This window comes from Cynocephalus volans, chromosome 2 (assembly GCF_027409185.1).
Source record: "Cynocephalus volans isolate mCynVol1 chromosome 2, mCynVol1.pri, whole genome shotgun sequence".
In the NCBI taxonomy this organism is placed as follows: domain Eukaryota; kingdom Metazoa; phylum Chordata; class Mammalia; order Dermoptera; family Cynocephalidae; genus Cynocephalus; species Cynocephalus volans.
The window spans coordinates 157,839,255-157,862,586 of NC_084461.1; the positions used below are offsets into that span (position 1 = coordinate 157,839,255).

The window sequence follows — 23,332 nt, forward strand, 5'->3', positions numbered from 1 at the left end:
GAGGCTGGTGTCAGCAGAGCTTTAGAAATATATAGGTGTGATAAAGAGATGTCCCTTTTCTCATCTCACAAGATCAAGGAACTTGCTCTAAAAGTGCTTTAGAAATACCCAGATTTAAGGCCATGACATCATTTGGGTTTTTTTTTGTTTTTGTTTGTTTGTTAGTTTGTTTGTTTTTGGTGGCTGGCTACTTTAAAAAGTCTAAAGACTTTTTGGAGAATGATTGAATACATTCTCTCTAAAGTCAGGAACAGGGCAAGAATGTCTATTCTCACCGCTCTTATTCAACATAGTATCAGAAGTTCTGGCAACTACAGTAAGGTTAGAAAAAGAAATAAAAGGCATGCAGATTGGGAAGGAAGAGATAAAACAGTCCCTATTTGTAGATGGCATGATTGTCTATACAGAAAATCCCAAGGAATATACAAAAATCTAAAACTAATAAATGAGTTCAGCAAGTTTGTAGGATACAGGAGCAACACATACAAATCAATCATATTTCTACTAACAATAAACATGAGAAAACCAAAATTAAAAACACAATACCGGGTTCGCTGGTTAGCTCCGTTGGTTAGAGTGTGGTGGTGATAACACTGAGGTCAAGGGTTCGGATCCCTGTACCAGCCAGCCGCCAAAAAAAAAAAAAGCTAACAAAAACATGTAATGCCATTTACATTCACTCCAAAGAAAATGAAATACTTAGACAAAATCTTAACAAAACACGTACAGGATCTGTGTGCTGAAAATTACAAAATTCTGATGAAAGAAATCAAAATAAATGCAGAAACATACTGTGTTCATGGGTTGGAACATTTAACATAGTAAAGATGGCAATTCTTTCCAAATTGATATACAGGTTTTACACAACACCTACCAAAATCTCAGCAAGAGTTTTTATAGATACAGACAAGAGTATTCTAAAATTTATATGGAGAGGCAAAAGAACTAGCATAATTAAAACATTTTTGAAAAGTGCACAATTTCAAGACATTATATAGCTACAGTAATCAAGACTGTGGTATTGGCAGAAGGCTGGACACATAGATCAATAGGACAGAATAGAGAACCCAGAAATAGACCCACATAAATATGCCAATCTCATTTTTTACAAAGGTGCAAAAGCAATTTAATTGATGAAACATAGCCTTTAAAAAATAGACTTTATTTTTTAGAGCAGCTTTAGGTTCACAGAAAAATTGAATGGAAAGTTCCAATATACTCCTTTTCCTCACACATGCACAGCCTCCCTGATGTCAACATCCTGCACCAGAGTGATGTATTTGTTACAGTCGATGAATCTACAATGACACATCATTATCACCCAAAGTCCATAGTTTACATTAGGGGATCACTTTTCATATTATACATTTTGTGGTTTTTGACAAATAATCTTTGTTATTTACTACATTTTGCTAGTTTGGGGTTTAATTTGATCTTCTTTTTCTAGTTCCTTAAGTTGTAAAATTGTTGATTTGAGATCTTTCTTTCTTGGTGTTTTTTTGTTTGTTTCTTTGTTTTGTTTTGTTTTGTTTGTTTCTTTGTTTTGCAGCTGGCAGGTATGGAGATCCAAACTCGTGACTCTGGGGTTATAAGGCTGTGCTCTAACCTACTGAGCTAACTGGCCAGCCTCCTGTTTTTTAATATAAGCATTTATAGCTATAAATTTCTCCCTTACACTGTTTTCACTGCATCCCATTAGTTTTGATATATTGTTTTCATTTTCATTTGTTTCTAAGTATTTTCTAATTTCCCTTGTGATTTCTTCTTTGATCCATTGGTTGTTTAGAGCTTGTTGTTTAATTTCCAAAAATTTGTGATTTTTCCAGTTTTACTCCTGTTACTGATTTCTAACTTCATCCCGTTGTGATTGAAGAAGATACTTTGTATAATATCTATCTCTTAAAATCTGTTGAGACTTAATTTTTGGCTTAACATACGTTCTTTTCTGGAGAATATCCCATGTGCACTTGAGAAGAATGTGTATTCTATTGTTGGGTACAGTGCTCTGTATATGTCTGTTAGATCTCATTGGTTAATTGTGTTAAGTCCTCTATTTCCTTACTTATCGTTTGCCTGGTTATTTTATCCATTATTGAGAGTGGGGTATTGAAGTCATCGTAGACTATTTCTCCCTTCAGTTATGTCAATTTTTGCTCTATATTCTGATGGTCTCTTATTAGGTGCATTAATGTGCATCATTCCTATACCTTCTTTTCATATTGAACCTTTCATTAATATGCAATGTCTTTCTTTGTCTCATAATCTTTTTAAATTTAAAGTCTATTTTGTCTGATATTAGTATAGCCACCTCTGTTCTCTTTTGGTTACTATTTATATGGAATATCCTTTTCTATCCTTTCACTCTCAACCTATTGTGTCTTTGGATCTAAAGTGAGTCTCTTGTATGTAGACAGCATATAGTAAGATCATTTTTTACATCCATTCTTTCCATCTCTGTCTTTCAACTGGAGGATGTAACCTATTTACATTTAAAGTATTAATGACAAGGAGAGACATGCTTCTGTCATTTTGCTATTTATTTTATATGGTTTATAGCTTTTTTGACCCTCATTTCCTGCATTATTGTCTTCTTTTGTGTTAAGCTGATTTTTCTCATTTCCTTTTGTGTATATTCTTCAGCTATTTTTTGTGGCTACCATGAGGATTGCATTTAACATCCTAAAGTCATAACACTCTAATTTGAATTTATACTAGTTTACCTTCAATAACATACAAAAATTCTATTCCTTTAACAGCTCTGCCCTCATACATTTCAGTTGTTGATATCACAAAATTACATTTTTATACATTGTGTGTAATGGTTACTTTTTACTATAAGAAGGAACTAACTATTGATGCATGCAACAGCCTGAATAAATCTCCTTAAATCTATGCTGAGTGGGGGAAAAAGTCAATCCCTGAAGGCTATGTATTATATGATTTCATTTATATAACATTCTTGAAATGACAAAACTACAAAAATGGAGAACACAGATTAGTGGTTGCCTGGGGTTAAGGAGGGAATGAGGGCATAGAGAAGGGTGTGTGGCTGTATAAGGACAACAAGTGGGATCCTTGTGGTGATAGAATGGTCTGTATCTTGACTGTACCATGTCAACATCATAGTTGTGATATTGTACTATACTTCTACAAGATGTTACCATTGGGGGAAACTGGGTAATGAGTACACAATCTGTTTGCATTATTTCTTACGGTTACATGTGAATCTATAATTATCTACACTAATAAGAAGTTTAACCTAAAAAAATACCCAAAACTAATATAACAAAATATTATTAATTCTAAATGGTGGCTACATCAGCAGAAATAGCATGTAGATATAATAGCATTAAGAAAAACACAAACTAGCAATTCAGAGAAGAAAAATGAATTTTTAAAAAAAGATGTTTGATAATCAAAAAAATGAAAATTAAAAGGATAATAAAAAACAACTTTTCATCACTGATTTTACGAAAATTAAAAAGTTGAGAACATTTGACGAAGGTGTGGGGAAGTAAACATTGAACACTGCCAGTGGGACTGTAAATTGGTACAAACTTTTTGGAAGGGCAATTTTGTGATCTCTTATCAACAAAACTATGTCCTACAGCAGTGTTTTTTGGAAAATGAACAAGAATTTTTATTGCAGCATTATTTATAACAGCAAACAATTAAGACGAAAGAAACCTTAATCATCTTTCATCAGAAAAATGGTTTTTTAAAAAAGGTAAACCCATACTACGTAATATTGTTCCTATTAAGAAAAATGAGGTAAAAACTTTCCGTTGGAGAGGAGACGTGAATGCATTTCCACTAAACTTTCCAAGGATCCTTGGGGCCAAATGAAAACAGCAAAGAGAGCCGAGAATAGAAAAGCGCCATCTTCTTTGAAACTGTGAGGCAGTCACAGTCATCAACCGCTAAACCCCGAAGAACAGCTTCCAAAATACTCTGAAATTTGCATAAAATCCAGGAAGGACACGAAGGGCAGACCCTCTAAGATCTCAAGCTAAGTACAGAGCTCTCCAAAACTGGGCAGCTCAGTTGCAAGACTCCCACCAACCCTTCACCTTTCACCTGCCAGCCACTGGGGTACCGAACCCTGGTCTGGAAAGGAGCCATCGCGGCTGGGATCTGACAGTACAGCCCACGTGTGTGTGTGTGTGTGTGTGTGTGTGTGTGTGTGTGTGTGTGTGTGTGTGTGGTAGATGGGTGTGTGTGTGGAGGTGGATGGGTGTGTGTGTGTGGGTGGAGGTGGATAGGGGAATGTGTGTGTGTGGTAGTGGTGGATGGGTGTGTGTGTGTGTGTGGAGGTGGATGGGTGTGTGTGTGTGGGTGGAGGTGGATAGGGGAATGTGTGTGTGTGGTAGTGGTGGATGGGTGTGTGTGTGGTGGTAGTGGTGGATGGGTGTGTGTAGTGGTGGATGGGGTGTGGTGGTGGTGGTGGTGGTGGTGGTGGTGGGTGGGTGGGTGAGTGTGTGTGTGTGTGTGGTGGATGGAGGATGCCTAAATGGATACAGACCGGATTTAGAAGTGGGTACGGTTTGGACAAAGAAATGGTAAAGGGAGAAGACTTTCGTTGTTGTTTTTCTATTTGAATTTCTTTTTTTTTTTTTAAAGGATAAATTCGGGGCGACCCCATGGCTCACTCGGGAGAGTGCGGGGCTAGGAGCACGGCGGCGCTCCCGCCGCGGGTTCGGATCCTATATAGGGATGGACGGTGTGCTCACTGGCTGAGCGCGGCGCGGACGACGCCAAGCCAAGGGTTGCGATCCCCTTACGGGTCACAAAAAAAAAAAAAAAAAAGGATGAATTCGTGCATAGTTTGTGTCTTTTTTTTTCAGTTCAATTTTTAAACATGGAAGCAAACCATGAGTGGCAGGTGCTGTGTGAAGGAAAGTCAGGCATACTAGGTTCGAATCCTGCCTCTGCTGGTAATTCTCCGCAACCTCAAACAAACAGCCTCAGTTTTATCACCTGCAAAAAGCTGATAACCATCACCAGTCGCCTGGCAACGACGAGGATCAACGGAACTTTTCCATCCTGAAGCCCTAACTTCGTCCCAGGTAAAATCCGCGCCCCCATTAAGTAATGCCGCGACAAGGCCGCGGGGCGTCTGGGGAGTTTTAGTCCACTGGGCGGAACTCGTGGTCCCGGCAGGCACCGCGGCGGCGGCGGCGGCAGTGCCACGTGGCTCAGCCTGTTGCGGCTGCGCGGGCAGGTGGGGCAAGATGGCTGCGGAGCAGTGCTTGATGGTCGCGCGGCCGGGGCGCGGAACGGGGCTGGGCAGAGTGATGCGTACCCTACTGGTGCTGGTGTGGTTTGCGGCCCCCGGCAGCGCGCTCTACTTCCACATTGGGGAGACGGAAAAGAAGTGCTTTATTGAGGAGATTCCGGACGAGACTATGGTCATAGGTGCAGAGGGAAGGGGAGAATTTGGAACGAGATCATGGTCTTGGGGCGGGGGATGCGGGACTCTCAGCTCTTTAGAGCCGCGAGGAGCTGGCCTCGTCATGCCCTACCGGCCACCGACCCAGCGCCACCTCGCGCTCTTCTCATTTGAGTTTGCCCCGCTTCTTTGCAGGAAACTACCGGACGCAGCTGTATGACAAGCAGCGGGAGGAGTACCAGCCGGCCACCCCCGGACTTGGCATGTTCGTGGAGGTGAAGGACCCAGAAGACAAGGTGAGCCGGCGCCATACCCCAGCCGAGCCCTCCGCCAAGTAGGCTCTGGTCCTTCCCCTTCTAGCTTCCTCGTCTGGTAATGTGGAAAAGACCATTCGTTGGTGGTGTGGGAAGATCCTGGATTTTCATTGCAGGCCACAGTGCAGTGCTACCTGCCCCTCTCAACTTCCTCCTAACTGCTGCATGACCTCGCTAAGTCTCTTACCTTCCCTGAGCCATTTTTCTCGTCCGTGAAGTGGAAATTCACCTATCTTATGGGTGTGATGGGTGGATTATTTGTGATGGAAATCAAAGAGTTTTGTCAACTCTAAAGCTGAGGCATCCAGACTGTAGGATTTCACAGAACAGGGTACTTTACAAAAAGAATGAGCAGATTTAATTTGACAAATAAGGATATTAAAATGAAAAGCAAAACCCTTTAGCTGTTAGCTTTAATTAAAAAAAAAAAAAAAAATACACCAAAAGAGTTGAAAGAGTATATGCTATGAATAAAGGAAAGCCCTTCCCAAGAGTGGTCCCTTGTCAGCCTGATGTCAGACTCTTCGCCCAGCCTCAGGTATTTCTCAGACAAGCATTTAGAAATTGATGCTGAGCATCTTTGGATCTTTTCGTATTGTGAGGTGCCTAAGGCCACGCTTGTCAACTTTTGTGGTATTTAGAGCCTTAAGCACTGTTTTCTTCCAGCCCCACCCCTACTGTAACACTGATTGAAGCTCCTTCCTTTCCTCCAGGTCATTCTGGCCCGGCAGTATGGCTCTGAGGGTCGGTTCACTTTTACCTCCCATACTCCTGGTGAGCACCAGATCTGTCTTCACTCCAATTCCACCAAGTTCTCCCTCTTTGCTGGAGGCATGCTGGTAAGTGGACTCATGTGGGACTTAAAACTTTCAGCCTCTGTTCCCTGGTCAGGACTGGGGACTGGTAGTACTGTGGGTGTGTGAGGTAAGTATGTCAGATTTTGTGACTCTTGAGAACACGGGGTTTCCAGCGGATATCCAGGGCACACTGGCTGAGCTCTTTGTATATGCCTTGGTCAGAGCATCAGCCCAGGCTTATTGTTCTCATTTGCATGCCCAGAGCCCCAGAAGGCCAGACACTGTGGAGGCATCAATCTGTTCGCTAAATTAACAAATGAAGGAAAGTGGGGGAATCAGTTGTCAGTGTCTGACAGGAAGACAGAGCCAGGCTGCCTCATTCCTCTTATCTCCTTTGTCCCCAGAGAGTTCACCTGGACATCCAGGTGGGTGAACACGCCAACGACTATGCAGAAATTGCTGCCAAAGACAAGTTGAGTGAGTTGCAGCTACGTGTGCGACAGCTCGTGGAACAAGTGGAACAGATTCAGAAAGAGCAGAACTACCAGCGGGTGCGTGATTGGGCTGGGACTGGTGGGCTTCTTCCCAGAGGCCGCCTACCAGCTCAGCCAGGAGTCGCATGTCAGGTTCATTATGAAGCCTCTAAGGGATTACCTGTGCTGCGTCGCAGGTCTAAAGGTTGGGGCAGATATTACTTACTCTACCTTGTAACTGAGGACACAAACTCTTAAGAGGCTGTCATTGCCTTAAATCACAGTTACACATGGAATGACAGAATGGGGAAAGATACCAACCCCTTGGGTGCTGTTTCAGTGACTCCAGGTGCTCCCAGGACCAGGAGTCTCAAACTCACCTGTGACCAGGAACTAGACAGGTACCATGAATGAATCTGTGATCATAAGGACTAGTAGGGCAGTGACCCATCTAAACAGGAATAGCTACTGTTCACTGTCAGCCGAGGGCCTCCTTGCAGAAATGCTAGCCCTCAGTTTTCAGTTCCATTTTTTTCAAGAGGAGCTAGAGGTCCAGGGTTTTTATGTGAAATTTTCCTGGGTTTTACTTTTTTTTTTTTTTTTAAAGATGACTGGTAAGGGAATCTTAACCCTTGACTTGGTGGTGTCAGCACCACGCTCTCCCAAGTGAGCTAACTGGCCATCCCTATATAGGGATCCAAACCCATGACCTTGGTGTTATCAGCACCACACTCTCCCAAGTGAGCCACGGGCTGGCCCCTTCCTGGGTTTTAAATGTTGGCAGTACACTGTGTGAGCCAAACAAAATACACATAAAGGCCAGATCCAGCTCCCAGGCCACCAGTTTGCAGCCTGTGCCCATGATCTTTAAGGAGCAGTTTGGGAGACGGGCAGAGGGCTTAGAGCAAGTCCATTTATGAGTGCTCCAGAATAGCTCGGACCCATGGAGAAATGCCGCAACTCCCTTACCTCTCCCCCAAGCTCCAGGGCAGGACTAGGTGAGGACTATACCTGAGAAGTGAAGAAACAGACTTAGAAGAAATGAGTAGTTTCCTCAGGTTATCTGGTTGGTGAGGGTGAAGACAGTCCCCAGGTGGAGTGACTCTTTGCAGGCACTTGGCTGGAACCTGGGCAGAGCTGACCAGCCTGGGGGTATCCTCACAGGCCGGAAACCCAGCCATTCTGGCAGCCCCAGCCAACTTAGGCTTGCTTTCCATTCTTCCCCACAGTGGCGAGAGGAGCGCTTCCGACAGACCAGCGAGAGCACCAACCAGCGGGTGCTGTGGTGGTCCATTCTGCAGACCCTTATCCTTGTGGCCATCGGCGTCTGGCAGATGAGGCACCTCAAGAGCTTCTTTGAAGCCAAGAAGCTGGTGTAACCATCCCAGGCCTCACAGGCCATCCTCCCAGGCTTGGGGAGAAAGGGCCTCCAGGAACTGATTTCTCTCTGGCAGGACTGGTTCCCAGCCATAGGTGTTCTAGAGGGAAGAGGGGTTGCAGGCACCCCCAGGCACAAGCTGAGGGGAGCAGCTTGGCTGGCTAATACTGAGCAGGTGGTGGGCAAATGCCTGCCCTCTTCTCCCCCTGGCCTCTGGGCCCTTTGCAGTAATCACCCAGGGGCTGGTGAAGCCACTGGGCAACCCGTTGGCACCTCAGAATCACAGTGTTACTGATCAGGGATGTGAGGCTGCTGTCTGGGATGGCTGGGGGAGGGTAGTGGGTGGGCAAGCTGGTCTTCCTTCTGTCTTCCTTTGCTAACTTGGGATTTTGAACAGGTTGGGGTGTGGCTGTGATTCTCTGCCACCCTGGGAAGCTTGCTTTTCTCTCCTTTGGCCTAGACCCAGCCTGCTGATCTAGGGTTTGTATCAATTGGGGGTGGGTTGGAGGGGGTTGCAGTGTGGGAAAGTGACTTTGATGTTGACCCCAGCTTCTTCACATGGTTGTCCATTCTGGGGCTTCAGGAACTGGGGTCAGGCCAAGCAGAGGCCTTGGTGCTGGTTGCGGATGGGGCCTGCAGTCTTAGTTACTGATTTCATTTTCATTAAGTCTAGGTTTGTTACATTGGTTTCCCAATAAAAAAAAAATTGACTTCTTGTCTGGTGTAAAGTTACTGTACTATCAATAGGCATAATACTGCAAGGTGCTTCAGAGAATGTCATTTATTCCAATGGGTAGCACATTTCACATTTCAAGATTAATCCCCACCTGTGAACTTCATCCTTTCTATCCTTTCCATGCCTTCCCACAGCAGGGGCTAGTGGGTTTGCCCAAGACCATCCAACAAACAAATTGTGTCAGCTCCCTTGTGAAGTATCTTCCCTTTCCAGAGTAGGTGGGCAGAACTGTCATGGGTGCTGAAGGAAAGTGCCTGGTCACGGAAGGTACAGTGAGCAAGGGAGTGCTACAGGTGGGAAGGACAGTCCCTGCGCTGGTGGTTTTGATGGGCTTAACCAATAGCAAGTGCTTTCAGCAAGGACCATGAAGGAGAGAAAGGATTCTGATGAAAGGAGATGGCAGGGCAGAAGTGGTTGGGGAAAGCAGAGGCAAACTGCTGGTATGGAGACAAGATGGACATTCTATTTCAGCTGGAGGGGAGGGTTGTGAGGAACCTGCAGAGGAAGGGTGGGTTAGAGTTAGAAGAGCCTTGAATTCTGGGTAAGAGATTTGGACATTTTCCACCTGTCAACTGAAAGTTTTGAGTAGAATTTCCCTCAACTGGGATTTGTCTGATGTTCTCATGATTAGACTGGGGTTATGGGTTTTTGAAAGGAAGACCACAGTGCTGATAACACCAAGGCCCCGGGTTCGGATCCCATATAGGGATGGCCGGTTAGCTCACTGGCTGAGTGTGGTGCAGACTACACCAAGTCAAGGGTTAAGATCCCCTTACCAGTCATAAAAAAAAGAAAGGAAGACCACAGAGGCGAAGTGCCATTCTCATCCCAGCATATCAAGGATACTTAACATGACTGGATGTCACATTTTAAAAGAAGTTAATTTGGATTTTTTTGTATGCGAAATCTGATTTCTTGAAATAGATCTGACTCTAGTGGGGCTTCATCCTGGTGTGGTGACAACTAGTTGGCCAGAGTGGTGGCTATCACCTTTAGATGGGCTTGGGCTGTCCAGGTCACACAGTCCCACATCCCTGCTTCCATCATTGGCCTTACCTGACTGGCTCTGTGGGAGGTCAGTTTTGCTTCTGTTATCAGCCAAACTTAGGCTGGATTTGCTGAGGTTACTCCAGTGTTGGGTGCAGTGTCCTGAGAGAGTCAACAGGAAGGGAAACAGGTTGGTTGTGTGCTTTTGGATTTAAGGGGGTAAGCGGTTGCTGGTAATGATTAATTTCCTACCCATAATGAAGTCCTCTCTGAAGCAGAATGGATAAGATCATAGATTGTGCAAAACAGACAACATAAAACTGCAACCAAACTTCCCAGTTTGCCCCTCTGTGCCTTAGTTCCTTCATCTTTAAAGTGGTGATAAGTACCTACTCATAAGGACTAAATGAGATAACAGTAGTAAATAATTTAGAACAATGACTGACATAGTAAGAACTTAATATATAAATGCTAGCTATTTATTTGGAAACTTAAAGTTTGCCTGGAAGAGCAGAGGAGATCAAGTCTAACAACTCTGCTGCTCTCTTTTTCCAGGTGTGAGGCTGGCAGAAAGCGTGGGGGTGGAGGAACGGCTAAATTCCCATGGTGACAGGGCAGATATGGGAACTCAGTCTCCTATTCCCTTCTTCGGTTCTCACCTCAACTCCACCCAAGTACCCCTTTCCTGCCTGATCGCTATCATTTATATAGTGTTGACCATGTGCCCAAGCCTGTACCAAGTGGGTTTGCATTTTCTCCTTTAATCCTCACAGCAACCGTGCAGAATAGGAACCACTGATACACTCAGGTGAGGAAACAGTTCGCAGAGAGATTGTGGCTTGCCCCAAAACACAGCTGAATTGGCAGAGCCGGGTTTCAAACCCAGTCACTCTGTCATCAGAACCCGGCTATTAACTACTATCTGGGGAGTCTGCTGAACCTAACACTATGCCTTGAGCTTGGCCGTGCCCCTCCAAGCTTGTGTGGAGGAAGAGTGCACAGCCTGGGCCGGCAGCAGGGATGCCAGGATGTTCCTCGCCTTTCCTCTGGAAGAGGAGGAAGATGCAGATGATCCCGGAGTGCTGGTTTGTAAGTCTGGAGTATACGTCCAAGACCAGTGACTTGTTCAGTGGCCTTCGGCCTCTGGGGCCTAGTTTCTCGAGATGTCAAATGGGTCCCCAGAGGCAATTACGAGTCAAGTCGACAGTGGAAGCGCCCGCGTGTTCGTAGACAAGCGGAACTTTTGAGGCGGTGGTTCCGGGGAGCAGACGGCGCGGCCGGAGCGGCGGACCCGGAGGACCGAAGGGAGGGGCTCAAGAGCCTGGGCGGGGCGGGAGGCGGAGGCGCCGCGTAGGCCTGGGAGACCGGGCTGGCGGGCCCGGGACCTAGAGCCCCATGCGCCGCTGCCTCCCCCGACGATGTTCCCCTCCCGGAGGAAAGCGGCACAGCTGCCCTGGGAGGACGGCAGGTGAGCGGCGGCGGCCGGCCCGGGCCCCGTCCTCCCGGGTGCCGCTCCTTTCCGGGCCGCCCCGCAGAATCTGGGAGCCCGAGGCCGTCGCGTCTCGGTTTCCTCGGGTCTCTCTAGGGTCTGTGGTTCTCCCTGTAGGGCACGGGTGCTCTCTTGTAGAGTCTCTGTGTCTACCAGTCTCCGTCACTGCGCGTGTCTCTCTGTCTCTCTCTGCAGGTCTGTATTTCTCCGTTGACCTCCCTTTGTGAGTTTCTGCACCTCTCTTTGCGAGTCTCTTTCTCTCATTTATGTGTCTGTGCGTGTATTTCTCCACTGGCCTCTGTTTTCGTGCGGGTCACTGACTCCGTTGACCTCTCGCAATGGATCTCTATCTTCCTGTCTGTCCCTGGTCTCTGAGGGTCTTTATTCCATTTGTCTGGTCTCTGCCTCCCCTATCCATGTAGCCTCAGACCCTACCTTCCTTCCATCAGGCTTCCCCATCCTTTGCTGACCACCCAGAAGAACACACCAGACAGAAGTTACATATGCTCTGCCTGGCCGGCCACTGTCTGGCACGCACTCGGCACTCCTCAAACACTCATTAGTTCATTTCCTGTGCAACTGTACCTGCATGAGGCCTGTCCCATGTGTTAGGTGTGAGGTTGACCCAGACCTTACTTAGCTAATGATGTTTCCCATTAAAGCAAATGGCGGAAGCGATTTGACCACCTAGATCTGGGCGGACACCAACACTTCAGGCTTGAGTTGTGCCCCCAAAATTCTTCTCATCCAGAACACATGATAGTGGATCTCCACCCAGCGAATGACACATCATTCCCTTTATGTCTCTTTGGCAGATGCCGTAAGATACTGAATTTAGTGGACACAACTCTTTACTTTGGGGATTTTTCAGACTTGGTGTTGAAATGAGAAGACAGGAGTATAATAAAAAGTATGTACTATGTAGTCAGGCCAGAGCAAGAATTCTCTTTAAAAGCCATGTTCCCAGAAACAGATCACTTTATCCTTTTGACCTCAGCCTTTCCATCTCTGAAACAGGGATCTAAAATCTACTCTGCAGTGCTGTATGTATGAGGATTAAAGGAGATGTTATATGTAAAATCCTTGGCACTATGCCTGACACAGAGGATGTGGCAGTCATCTTACAGTCACCTTTGCATTTTTGAGATGCTGTAACCAGAGCAGCTGAGTATTCAAACTTTATCTCACTAAGGTTTGTATGAGAGAAGAAAGAAAGGGTAACGGAGGAACATTTCCATTTCCTGATCCCTTTCCATAACTGTGTTCCCAGAAAAAATTTACTGATGTCAATTCTGTGCTTTTGATGCAGGGTTACAAAGATCCTTGTAGCAAATGCAGGGGAGTTTAGGAATGGAGTGCTGGCTCTGGAGCCAGCCTGTTTGGGTTTGAGTTCACCTCTTACTAGCCTTGGGCAATGATTGATGGAGGAGACAAAGCCTCATTTGGACTGTCCCTCAGAGTCAGGGTAGCCTGGGCCTGGGAGCAGCTGGAGCTGCAGATCTGAAGTGTGCCACTAGGTGGCACATGGAGCAACTGTTTTTAGTTTCCAGTGTTCTGAGGAATTGGAACTCTCGGCTCAGCTGTTTGGGCCCTTAGGGCACAGGATGAGAGTGCCCATGGGGACATGATCCTGGTAGGACGGGACAGCAGGACCAAGGGAATAGCATGTGAAAGTGTGTGGAATGCTGAATCCACACCATACCCCTAGATAATGGTCACTGCTTCTTCCCCAAAAGGAGGGGTGTCACCCGATGTCCATCTCCCCAGTCTCTACCCCATCCCCAGAAAGAGCTCAGAGGGCGAGAAGGGAGAGTCTGTAGAGCTTCCAGCCTTCTCAGGCCACTCACAGGACTGGGCTTCACTCCTCCCCAGCAGAAACTACCACCACAGGACAAAGGGGGGTAAGTCAGAAGCCCTGTGAGGATGTCCTACTGGGACACCTCTCAGCTGTGTGTGGGACCTGGGCCTGGCTTCAGGGCTGCTGGCTTTTGGGTTGGCAGTAGTGTCTCTAGATAAAGGTAGGAGTTGGTCTGGCTCTAATGTGTGACTTCAAGCATGCCCTGAGTGCTTTAACCCTTCCTTTAACTCATTTAGCAAGCCCTCTGGTGTCAGACCTGTGCTGGGGCCTCAGATGTGAGTCTGACATGGTCTGACAAGCAGGGTCACAGGAAGTACCAGATACCATAGGAACACAAAGCATGGGGGGGTGGGCGGTGGGCAGGGAGCCATACTGGCCATGATGTTGGAGTTTGACCCCGAAGCATCAATAGGGGCTTCCAGGCAGATAAAATAAAAAAGGACATTTCAGGCAGAAGGAACAGGCTGTGTGAGGGCTGGGGCAGGAAGGAATATGGCAAGTGAAGAAAGCTCTGAGTTACCCAGTGTGAGAGGACTTGGTGGATGGTTGGGAGCAACTGGAGATGGGGCCAGGGCACAAAGGGCCTTGACTGTCGGGCCCAGGAGTTTCGCCTTTGTTTTTAAACAGAGGACCATTCATGAGATTGAAGGGGTCTGAGCAGGGCAAGGAACAGATGGGTGAGGAAGGATCAAAGGGGGACTTAGGAGATCAAATCTACTAGACCTGGTAGCTAATTGCTGACCCTTAGTGACTATAAAATAGATTCCTTTGCAGATCATTTTGGGAGCAAAGTGAGGGCATGTATAGAGGATGCTTCCCTCTTCTTAGGTTCCTCAGCTCCTTTCTCACTATACTCAGGAACTTCCAGAGGAGAGACAGAGGAATCAGGTGAATTCCACCTGTTTCTTTATACTTGCCAACCTAAAGCACAGTCTCCCAGCCTCACCACTGTGTCTAAGATATTCAGCTACTTTTACAGTTTCTGAAATAAACTTGGGTGCTGTTCCCAGCTCTCATCTTTCTTCCTTCTTCTGTCTCTCATCTCTTGTCACATGGGCTGCCTCTTGGACTGGAGCTTTGAGACTCATTGAGTGAACTGACACTGTCAGTTTGGGCCTTGCATTGCTTTGGGGGCAGATCTGATCTTCCCAGGAGACATTGGTCATTTCACCTGGGACTGATGCCAGCACATACTCCCATCTTGGGTGCTTGCTGGTCAGCCTGGGAAGCAGGATGAAGTCAAGATTCCTGCTGGAGTGAATCTGCAGGGGAGTGTGTTTGGAAGGCAATGGATTGGATCTCTCTAAGGTGGGGCTCCTGCCATTGGCTCAGGACATTGAGCCACTGCTGTGGGGTGGGGCAAGAGACAAAGAGCTCTGTCCTGGCCCTCGAGCAGCTCATGGTCTGACTAGGATTCACTCACAGAAAGTAAGAAAGCATTGAGGAGCTGGGGCAGCTCTGCGACTGGGGAGTGGTCAGAGGCCTTCCCAGAGGTGGGGTGACATGGGCTGGCCTAGAGAGATAACCAGGATTCTGATGTAGTGGCCAGAGCAAAACACTAAAGTTGCTTCTGCACTAATTCCTAGGCGCTTGGGGTGGACCAGTCTGCGTGCCTACTTGTGGGGAGGCCAGAGAAGGGGTCTGTCAGAGGGTCCCAGCTTGGCCCTGCCCTTCTGACCCCATCCCTGCTCTTGTCCCAGGTCCAAGTTGCTCCCTGGTGGCCTCCCCCGGAAATGCTCCATCTTCCATCTCTTCGTTGCCTGTCTGTTATTGGGCTTCTTCTCCCTACTCTGGCTGCAGCTCAGCTGCTCTGGTGACATGGCCCGGGCAGCCAGGGAACAAGGGCAGGAGACCCCAAGCCCATCCCGGGCCTGCCCCCTAGAGCTGCCCCCTGAGCACTGGGAGGAAGACTCGTCATGGGGCCCCCACCGCCTGGCAGTGCTGGTACCCTTCCGTGAACGCTTCGAGGAGCTCCTGGTCTTTGTGCCCCACATGCACCGCTTCCTGAGCAGGAAGAAGATCCAGCACCACATCTATGTGCTCAACCAGGTGGACCATTTCAGGTAGGGCTCACCTCCTGACCTTCCCCTGCTGACCCAGCACCCCCTCTCCGGGGACCTCCCCTTGCCCGGACCTCTTAGGACCAGCTTCCTTTCCTGGCATTGCTCCAATGCCTGGTGGGCCTCAGGCCTGTGGGAGGCCATGCGGGACAGTGGCAAGTGGGTGGGAGGTGATAGACTCCTCTCACGGGATGTGATGGGAATCTTTGAGGAGGGCCCTGATGTAATTTGCATTTTACAAAGATCACTCTGGCTGCTGTATGTGGAATAGATCATACCAAGACAAGAGAAGAAGCAGAGAGACCAGCTAGGTAGTCACTGCGGTTGTCTGAGATGATGGTGGTGTGGCCAGCGTGGTGGAGAGGGGAGAGGAAAGAAGTGATATGAAGGAAGCACAGTCAGAACTTGCTGGGGATTGGCTGGGGGGATTAGGGAAGGGGAGGGTCCATGGCTTTAGATTTGCCCAGAGTCTGGCCTTATCCTAAAATCCCCACCCTTACCAAAAACTGCTCCCCTTCATGACCACAGTCCAAGCATCTCACACTCCATCCCCCACCTCCTTTCCCTCCAACTCACTTCTGCTGGACGACAGACTTCAACAATTCCCAGAACCCACCAGCCCGTTAGTCCACTGATCCTCCCACCTTTCCACAGCCCACCCTCCTTGTCCTTACTTTCTCCTTACCCAAGGATAAAGATGGAATCCATGGTCCATCACTAAAATCCCTCCCTCACTCACACTCTCAACCCCTGGCCCCTTTCTGTCTGGCATAACCCCAGCCTGACTAAATCTGACTGTCTACCCCACACCTGCACCTGCGCAGCTGGAGGTGGCTGGAGAAAAACATCAGTGTGCCTGGATACACTGCTCAGCTCTGCTTGGCTCCCTGACAATGCAGCCTGACCCAGGAAGGCCCTGGGTCCTGCTGGAAGCCTTTCATTCCTCCATTCTGTTCACAGCAGCCTTTCAAACCTCCTCTCCTCACTCCTTGCCCATCCTTACTTTCAGCTGTTGGCTTTGCTTCTGATTTGAGAAAACAGAACCAATTGGAAAAGAACTTTCCCCAATCCCCACCACCTGGACTCACCTCCCAGCTTCTGTGTTACTATGACTGTCCCACTCTGGCACTGGACACCTCTCCCTCCCCCACTCCTCCTCACAGACAGCACTCCAGCAGTTGGCCACTTTCTCTCCTGCATGATCATTTTTTCCTCTCTCCTGGAGCATTTGCATCAGCATGCAAATACACTGAAATAGCTGTCCTCTATAAAGAAAACAAAAGACTCCTTTGATCCCATATTCCCCACAGGTATCGCCCCATTTCTCTGGCCCCCTTTATAGCAAAACTGTTCCCCTTCTCTGTCCTTGTTCTCTCTTGAGTCTGTATCATTCAGTCATTTACCCCCATCATGATACTGAAACAGATCTCATTGAGGTCACCGATGACCTTTACTTCATTAATCCAAAGGCCAGTTCTCAGCCTTCATCCTGTTGACCTGTCAGCAGCATTTGCCCAGTGGATTACTTCTTCCTTCTTAACACCTCTTCTTGACTCCCCGGACAGCACTCTGCTGTTCCTCCTTCCTTGCTGGCCAGCCCTTCTCATCTGGGCTGGTTCTGCTTCGTCTCCCTGATCTCTCAACATCGGTCCTCTTTGGGGCTCAGTACTTGGGCATCTCTCACTTATCTAGCTACAGTCACTCCCCGGGGATCTCATCCAGTCTCACAGCATTAAATCCCATCTCTATTCTGATGAGTCCTGAGTCTGTATTCCCAGCCCAAACCTCTCTCCTGAACTCCAGACTCGCACATCCAGTCTCCTAGGCAACCCCTCCATTTGGTGGGCTCAGAGGCATCTTGAGTTTAACATGATCAAAACTGAATTCCTGACTGCCCACCTTGCCCCAGACCTGCTTCCCCTGCCCTCTTCCCCATTTCAGGAAGTGGAAACTCCATGCTTCCATTTACTCAAGCCAAAAAGCCTTGCAGTCATTCTCAACCCCTCTTTCTATGTCACACAACATCCAAGTTCTTCAGCAAAATGCCCCTAGCATCTGCCCACTTGTCGCCATCTCCACTGCTGCTTCCCCACACTAGGTGCCTGTCACCTCTTGCCTCCAGTATTGTCATAGCCTTCTAGCTGGTCTGGCTGCCTCCATTCCACCCCTACAGTGTCTTCTCAACACACCAACCAGAGTGATCCTGTTAAATCATAAGTCACAGATGTCACGCCTCTGATCCAAGACCTTGGGCAGCTCCCCGTATCAGCCAGAGTCAAAGCCCAACTCCTTTTGTGGCCCCACCAGCCCCTGACCTCATTCCCTCTGCCCCCATCACTCACTCTGCCCGGCCATTTTAGTGTCTGCTTCTGCCCTAGCCTTAGCAGTTGCTGTCTCCTTGGCTCGGAGCCCTATTCCCCCCGTTCCCATATGTCTCATTCCCCCAGGCCCTCAGGTTTCCACTCAAAAGGCACCCTGTTGCCCTGGCTCTCCCTGAAACCCCGTCTAAGAGAAAAGCCCCCACCCCCAGCAATTATCAGCCTCCTCTCCCTGCTCACTTTTCTCCATAGCACTCACCACCGCCTGCCTCAATGTGCATTTACTGATTTGCTAGTTTTTGTCTCCTACTATTAGAATGTCAGCTCTTTGAAAGCAGGGATTATTTTTTTCACTGCTGTATCTCCAGTGCTTTGAATAGATTCTGGCACATAGTAGGTCTCAGTAAATGTCTGTGCGTTGAGTGGAGGGCTTGGCCCCACACGGTGAAGTCAGTGCTGGTCTGTAGGCAGCTTAGGCACTGCTGGGGCCCGAGGGGTGGATGATGTGGGAAAGAGGCTCTCGCCTGGAGCTTGGGGGAGAGCCAGGCAGTGAACAGCTTGCTGGCCCCCTGCCCAGACTTGGCCACCCTACACAGGTTCAACCGCGCTGCACTCATCAATGTGGGCTTCCTGGAGAGCAGCAACAGCACAGACTACATCGCCATGCATGACGTGGACCTGCTGCCTCTCAATGAGGAGCTGGACTATGGCTTCCCTGAGGCTGGGCCCTTCCATGTGGCCTCCCCAGAACTCCACCCTCTCTACCACTATAAGACCTATGTCGGCGGCATCCTGCTGCTCTCCAAGGAGCATTACCAGCTGGTGAGGCCCGCCCCGCCTGCTCTACTCAGACCTGGAACTCCCACCGGAGGGAGGCAGTGGGCAAGACAGAGCAGCACCACTAGGCCAAGCAGATGGAGTCCTGCAGGGCCTAGCAGGGGAGCTTGGGAGCAGCCAAAGTGAGATGGGCAGGAATGAGCAAGTCAGCTAGGGATGACTCTCTTGCAGTAACAGGGACCCCCATGCAGATTGACTTCAGAAAATTGGGGACTTAGTGGCCCTCAAAACTGAAAAGTGAGGGTGGGGCTGGGGGCTGGCTTCAGGTGCAGCTTGCCCACCTCCGAGCCAGTGTCACCAGGATTCCATTTCTCTTTTTATCTCTCAGCCCTGCCTTCCGTGTATTGGGTTTATTTTCAGATGTGCAGTCTGCAAGGTGGTTGTCATAGCAGCAACCTGTACCCATCTAGGCCCCAGTCTGGTGGAAGATGGGGCTCCCTTCCTCAACAGCCCAGACAGGAGTCCCAGAACTGAATAGCACTGGCTCTTGATTGGCCCTACTTGAGTCCTGGGCCCATCCCTCAGTCAGCACTGTGGCTGGGGACATGGGTAGGCAGGAAGAACCGAGTGTCTTAGGCCCAGGTCTCCTGCTCCTCTCTTCAAGCCATAGCTGAGTCCAGCTTTATGTAAATGAAGCCCCTGAGCTGGGTGCAAAGATAGGTGTCCACCACAGAGTCCAACTGTCCCTCACACACAGAGGAAGAGACTAGGGCAGGAGAAACAAGAGTATGGAGGGAAGGCAGAAATCAGTAGGAGCTGACACCTCTTCCCGATAGCTCTCAGAGAGGTCCCCTCCAGACAGTCAGAAATTTTTGAGAAACTAATCATTTCACACAAGTTCAAGTCCCCATTGGAATGGCAAGACAAACTGAGAGGAGCTGACCCCATTTCTCCCCCCCGCACTGCAGAGGCTGAGGGACCTGCAGGCACCTGGTGTTCACTCAGAACAGCCAGGAGAGGAGGAGGAAGACGGGGAGCCTGGCCTTGTGGGGCTCAGGCTGGGTACTCCCGTATGGCAGGAGACCAGAGAGCTCCCCTGGGAGGTTGGGTGAATGACACTGCCTGTCTCTGTCAGTGCAATGGGATGTCCAACCGCTTCTGGGGCTGGGGCCGTGAGGACGACGAGTTCTACCGGCGCATTAAAGGAGCTGGGCTCCAGGTAAGGCTCCCCCGGGGCCCTCCCACCTCCTTAACCATCACAGCGGCCCATAGGTTCTTCTCTTTCCTCAGATGAAGTTCCTGGGGTAAGGAGATGACACCCTTGGTTCCCTCTTCTGCCCCAACTTGCAGTGGTCATCTAGCCATACCCTTGCTCTCAGGACTCAGCCTGCTCTTCTGCAGGATGTGAATGTAGACCCCTACCTGTGGCCTCCTGGCAGGCAGCAGGACCCCGAGGAGCTAGTGGTGAGGGCCAGAGCTCCAGAAGGGGCAGCCTCACCTCAACTTCCTTTGGCCTCCTTAGCTTTTCCGCCCCTCGGGAATCACAACTGGGTACAAGACATTTCGCCACCTGCATGATCCAGCCTGGCGGAAGAGGGACCAGAAGCGCATTGCGGCTCAAAAACAGGTGCTGGCTAGTCTCTTCATCAGGGATGGATAGGTGGTGATGTGGGGAACGAACAGGCCCAAGCATTTCACCAAATTGCCCTTGGGCCCAAGTGGCCCTGTCCTTCCCTGCTTGGCACAGGTCAGTCAATGGGCATTCCTCATGGACTCCATGCCCTGCTCTGTTAGCTACCATGGGCACCCTTGTCACTGTGGTTGGCCCAGACCCCAGGTTCCATGCAAGCTTTGCGGGGAGCAGGGGGCAGTCAGCTGAAGGTACCAGAATCCCAGTCAGACCTATGATGCAGATATCCCTGTTGCTCAGACATCTTCTTTTCTAGGCAGCATATTTGCCCAACAGAAAAGCCCTCCTCTGCTGCTTCCTAGAGGGGTGCAGCCTTGTACAAGCATCTTCACTTCTTTGTGATGCTGTGGGTTCCTCCTCTCTTCAGTGGGGATCACGGGACCTCTGATGATGAAGTTGTGTGGGATCAGTGGACAGCTGGCAGCCAAGAAGCCCTGAGTACCTTCTCTTTCCTCTTTTCCTCCCCAGGAGCAATTCAAGGTAGACCGGGAGGGAGGCCTGAGCACTGTGAAGTACCGCGTGGATTCCCGCACAGCCCTGTCTGTGGGCGGGGCCCCCTGCACTGTTCTCAACATCATGTTGGACTGTGACAAGGCTGCCACCCCCTGGTGTACATTTGGCTGAGTTGGCTAGACACTCCACACTGCTACTCAGGCTCAGGACAAAGCCTCAGGCCCCGGGCCCAGCTCCTGTAAGATGTGGGGTGGCCTGAGGCAACAGATAGCAAACTATGTGTTTGCAGCAGCCTGGCCCCCAGAGGCAGGCTTGAGCCGGAACAGGACGCATGGGGTGCATGGGATGCTGCTAGCGATAGACAGTGATCGGAGAGGCTGGGATGTGGCTCCAGGCTGGGACTCTCCACCCTGCCTTCCTACTCGGCCAACTCTACCCTCCTTTGCGTGCTGAGACCTGTGGACAATGAGTAGGGTTGAACAGGACAACGTCTAATCAAGCTCGCTTTTCCTTCCCACTGGACTGCCTTGTGCAGAGGTACAGTTTAGAAGCCATGCAGTTGATGTAGGTGGCAGATGTGATTGGGAGGGCTAAAACTTCAGAAACCAGAGCACAAGCCTGCAGAAGGAATCAGTTGATACCAGCTCTAGCTGTTTGTCACCACACAGGAATGTGGGCCTAGTATGGCCAGATCTTCTGATTTTTCAAAAGAAACTAGAATGCTGGACTCTTAAGTGAAATCTTCTGATTTTTAAATAATAGCAACTAATTGAAACTTTCAAAAAGTATGGCAGGGCAAACAAAATCTGTGTGGACCAGCAGTTTGTCACCTTTAGCTGGGGAAAAGGGGAAGGGACAAAATATGACAACTCTCTTAGTTATAAGTCAGCTAGGAATTGGGGTAGGGCTGGGGATGACAAGTCCAGGTGGGAGGAGACGCCAAAGACACAAAGTTCCTTTACCACCTCCCGCCAACCCTCTAGGATTCCGGTCAGCTCCCTCGGTGCCCAGCTGGGCAGTCTGACCACCGTCAGGCTGTCTGATTGGGCTCTGACTCTGGGAGTGGTGCTTCATCCTGCCTCATGGAGGTAAAGACAGAGGAAGGAGAGCAAGTGAAGACACAGATCCACAGGACTTGACTTTGGGTAGACAGGACATGGAGGCGACGCCTCAGGTCTTGGCTTGAGGGAGGGAGGACCATGTTTCTGAGGTGGGAGGAAGAAGATGAGAGAAATAGGAGAATTGCTGGAGTGTTCCCAAAGCCTGAGGGGAGATTCTCAGGGATCATCAAATGCCAAGGACAGGTGGAGGAGGAGGAGCTGAGGGAGGCCATGGAATTGGAGAGTTGTCTTGGAGGAAGCCCGGAGCCAGTGGGAGAGTGGGAGGCGAGGGCCTGGCAAGATAGATCACTTTAAGGCATTCGACTGCCAACGATTTGGGGCAGAAGCCAGAGACTGTCAGGCCAGTTAAGGTTGGTTGGTTTAACACTGGGACACCTGAAGTTCTGGAGAAGGAAGGGATTGAAGTCCCAGAGTTTAGGAGGTTGGAATCAGCAGTGCTGGTCCAAAAAGACTCTTCCTCTGAGGATGATCTCAGGGTTGCTATGTGCAGCTGTGTGGGTTGTGTACTGTACAATGTGTCTGTAAACTCAGATTTAAGCAGGTGTGGCTGGGGTAAAGCTTCAGGTTCAGACGTTTAACCCAGGGTCCTTGAGATCCTCCATTGACCTCACCCAGTGATTCAGCCTCAACCGCTATAGTGAGGGGCAGACAGGCCTCAACTACAGTGCAAGGGCGATGGAGATGGGAATGACACTTTCTGTGTGCCAGTCTCCTGGGCAAGCCTAGCTGCTTCATCTTGGACTTGTATGTAACATGGGGCAGTAACACCAGCCTTTGGGGTGGGGAGTGGATGTGATATCAAAGTCTCCAGCTCTGTACTCACCTGGTATGTAGGAAGACCTCAAGAAATGGGGGGTTCCTTCCTTTCCATCTGCAATGGGGGAGTGGAATGAGCAGAAGGAAAATGGAGAAGATCCCTTCACCTTGTGGGATCAGCCAGCTCAGCCTGGGCTGGGGGTGCATCTCTAATCACATCCCCCCCCAGCCACTGCCACCACCTCCATCGGAGGTGCTGGTGGACTCCGCAGGCTGGGCCTGATGCAGCCCAAATCTGCAGCCCCTTCACTCCCCATCCTGGGCCTCTACCACTCTCCAGGAGGGTGGGACAGGGCTGAGCCATGACTGGCAAGGGGAAGAAGCAGATGGCTTCAGGCTTCCTTGGTATCTTGGTTGCCTCCCTCGTGGAGTGGAATGACATCCCTGCCTTGCTGGCCAGGGTGTGGATGAAATGCACCCAGGAAGTAGGAGCACCTGGCTTGGTGCTTGGCTGGCACAGGTGTGTAATAGCATCACTTGTTGAGCACTCACCAGACAAAATTCTTTACACTGCCCTATTCCACTTAGGCCTCCCTACCTAAGAGCTAGGTTCTGTTTATTAACCTATTTTATAGATAAGGAGGGTAAAGCCCAGAGGAAAGTAGCTTACCCAAGCTCACAGAGCTGGTAAGTGGTGGAGCTTGAGATTTGAACCCTTGAATCTGCCTTCAGAATC

The 23,332-nt window shown here is 49.3% G+C and overlaps 2 protein-coding genes across 3 annotated transcripts; both read left to right on the forward strand.

The window, feature by feature from the left end:
* Positions 1-5,219: 5,219 nt before the first annotated feature.
* Positions 5,220-9,067, forward strand: TMED9 (transmembrane p24 trafficking protein 9). The gene is made up of 5 exons (XM_063086844.1): positions 5,220-5,415; positions 5,585-5,685; positions 6,417-6,542; positions 6,905-7,051; positions 8,203-9,067. Exons 1-5 carry the CDS (start codon positions 5,232-5,234, stop codon positions 8,350-8,352), a joined length of 708 nt encoding a protein of 235 aa, XP_062942914.1. The 5' UTR covers positions 5,220-5,231; the 3' UTR covers positions 8,353-9,067.
* A 2,324-nt stretch (positions 9,068-11,391) lies between these two features.
* B4GALT7 (beta-1,4-galactosyltransferase 7) lies at positions 11,392-21,524 on the forward strand. Of its 2 annotated transcripts, XM_063087304.1 has the most exons (7): positions 11,392-11,542; positions 13,300-13,464; positions 15,122-15,484; positions 18,396-18,621; positions 19,712-19,795; positions 20,099-20,203; positions 20,735-21,524. In XM_063087304.1, exons 1-7 carry the CDS (start codon positions 11,493-11,495, stop codon positions 20,888-20,890), a joined length of 1,149 nt encoding a protein of 382 aa, XP_062943374.1. In that variant the 5' UTR covers positions 11,392-11,492; the 3' UTR covers positions 20,891-21,524. The 2 variants fall into 2 exon arrangements, with proteins under 2 accessions (XP_062943374.1, XP_062943375.1); XM_063087305.1 differs by lacking the exon at positions 13,300-13,464.
* Positions 21,525-23,332: the final 1,808 nt, after the last annotated feature.

Bases quoted from the DNA above. Each gene is read 5' to 3' on its own strand.
- TMED9 (XM_063086844.1), top strand. From the start codon at position 5,232: ATGGCTGCGGAGCAGTGCTTGATGGTCGCGCGGCCGGGGCGCGGAACG. The intron at 5,686-6,416 runs GTGAGCCGGCGC...CCTTTCCTCCAG, and splicing joins TGAAGGACCCAGAAGACAAG to GTCATTCTGGCCCGGCAGTA. The intron at 6,543-6,904 runs GTAAGTGGACTC...CTTTGTCCCCAG, and splicing joins TCTTTGCTGGAGGCATGCTG to AGAGTTCACCTGGACATCCA.
- B4GALT7 (XM_063087304.1), top strand. From the start codon at position 11,493: ATGTTCCCCTCCCGGAGGAAAGCGGCACAGCTGCCCTGGGAGGACGGC. The intron at 11,543-13,299 runs GTGAGCGGCGGC...CTTCCCCAAAAG, and splicing joins CTGCCCTGGGAGGACGGCAG to GAGGGGTGTCACCCGATGTC. The intron at 19,796-20,098 runs GTAAGGCTCCCC...TGGCCTCCTTAG, and splicing joins TTAAAGGAGCTGGGCTCCAG to CTTTTCCGCCCCTCGGGAAT.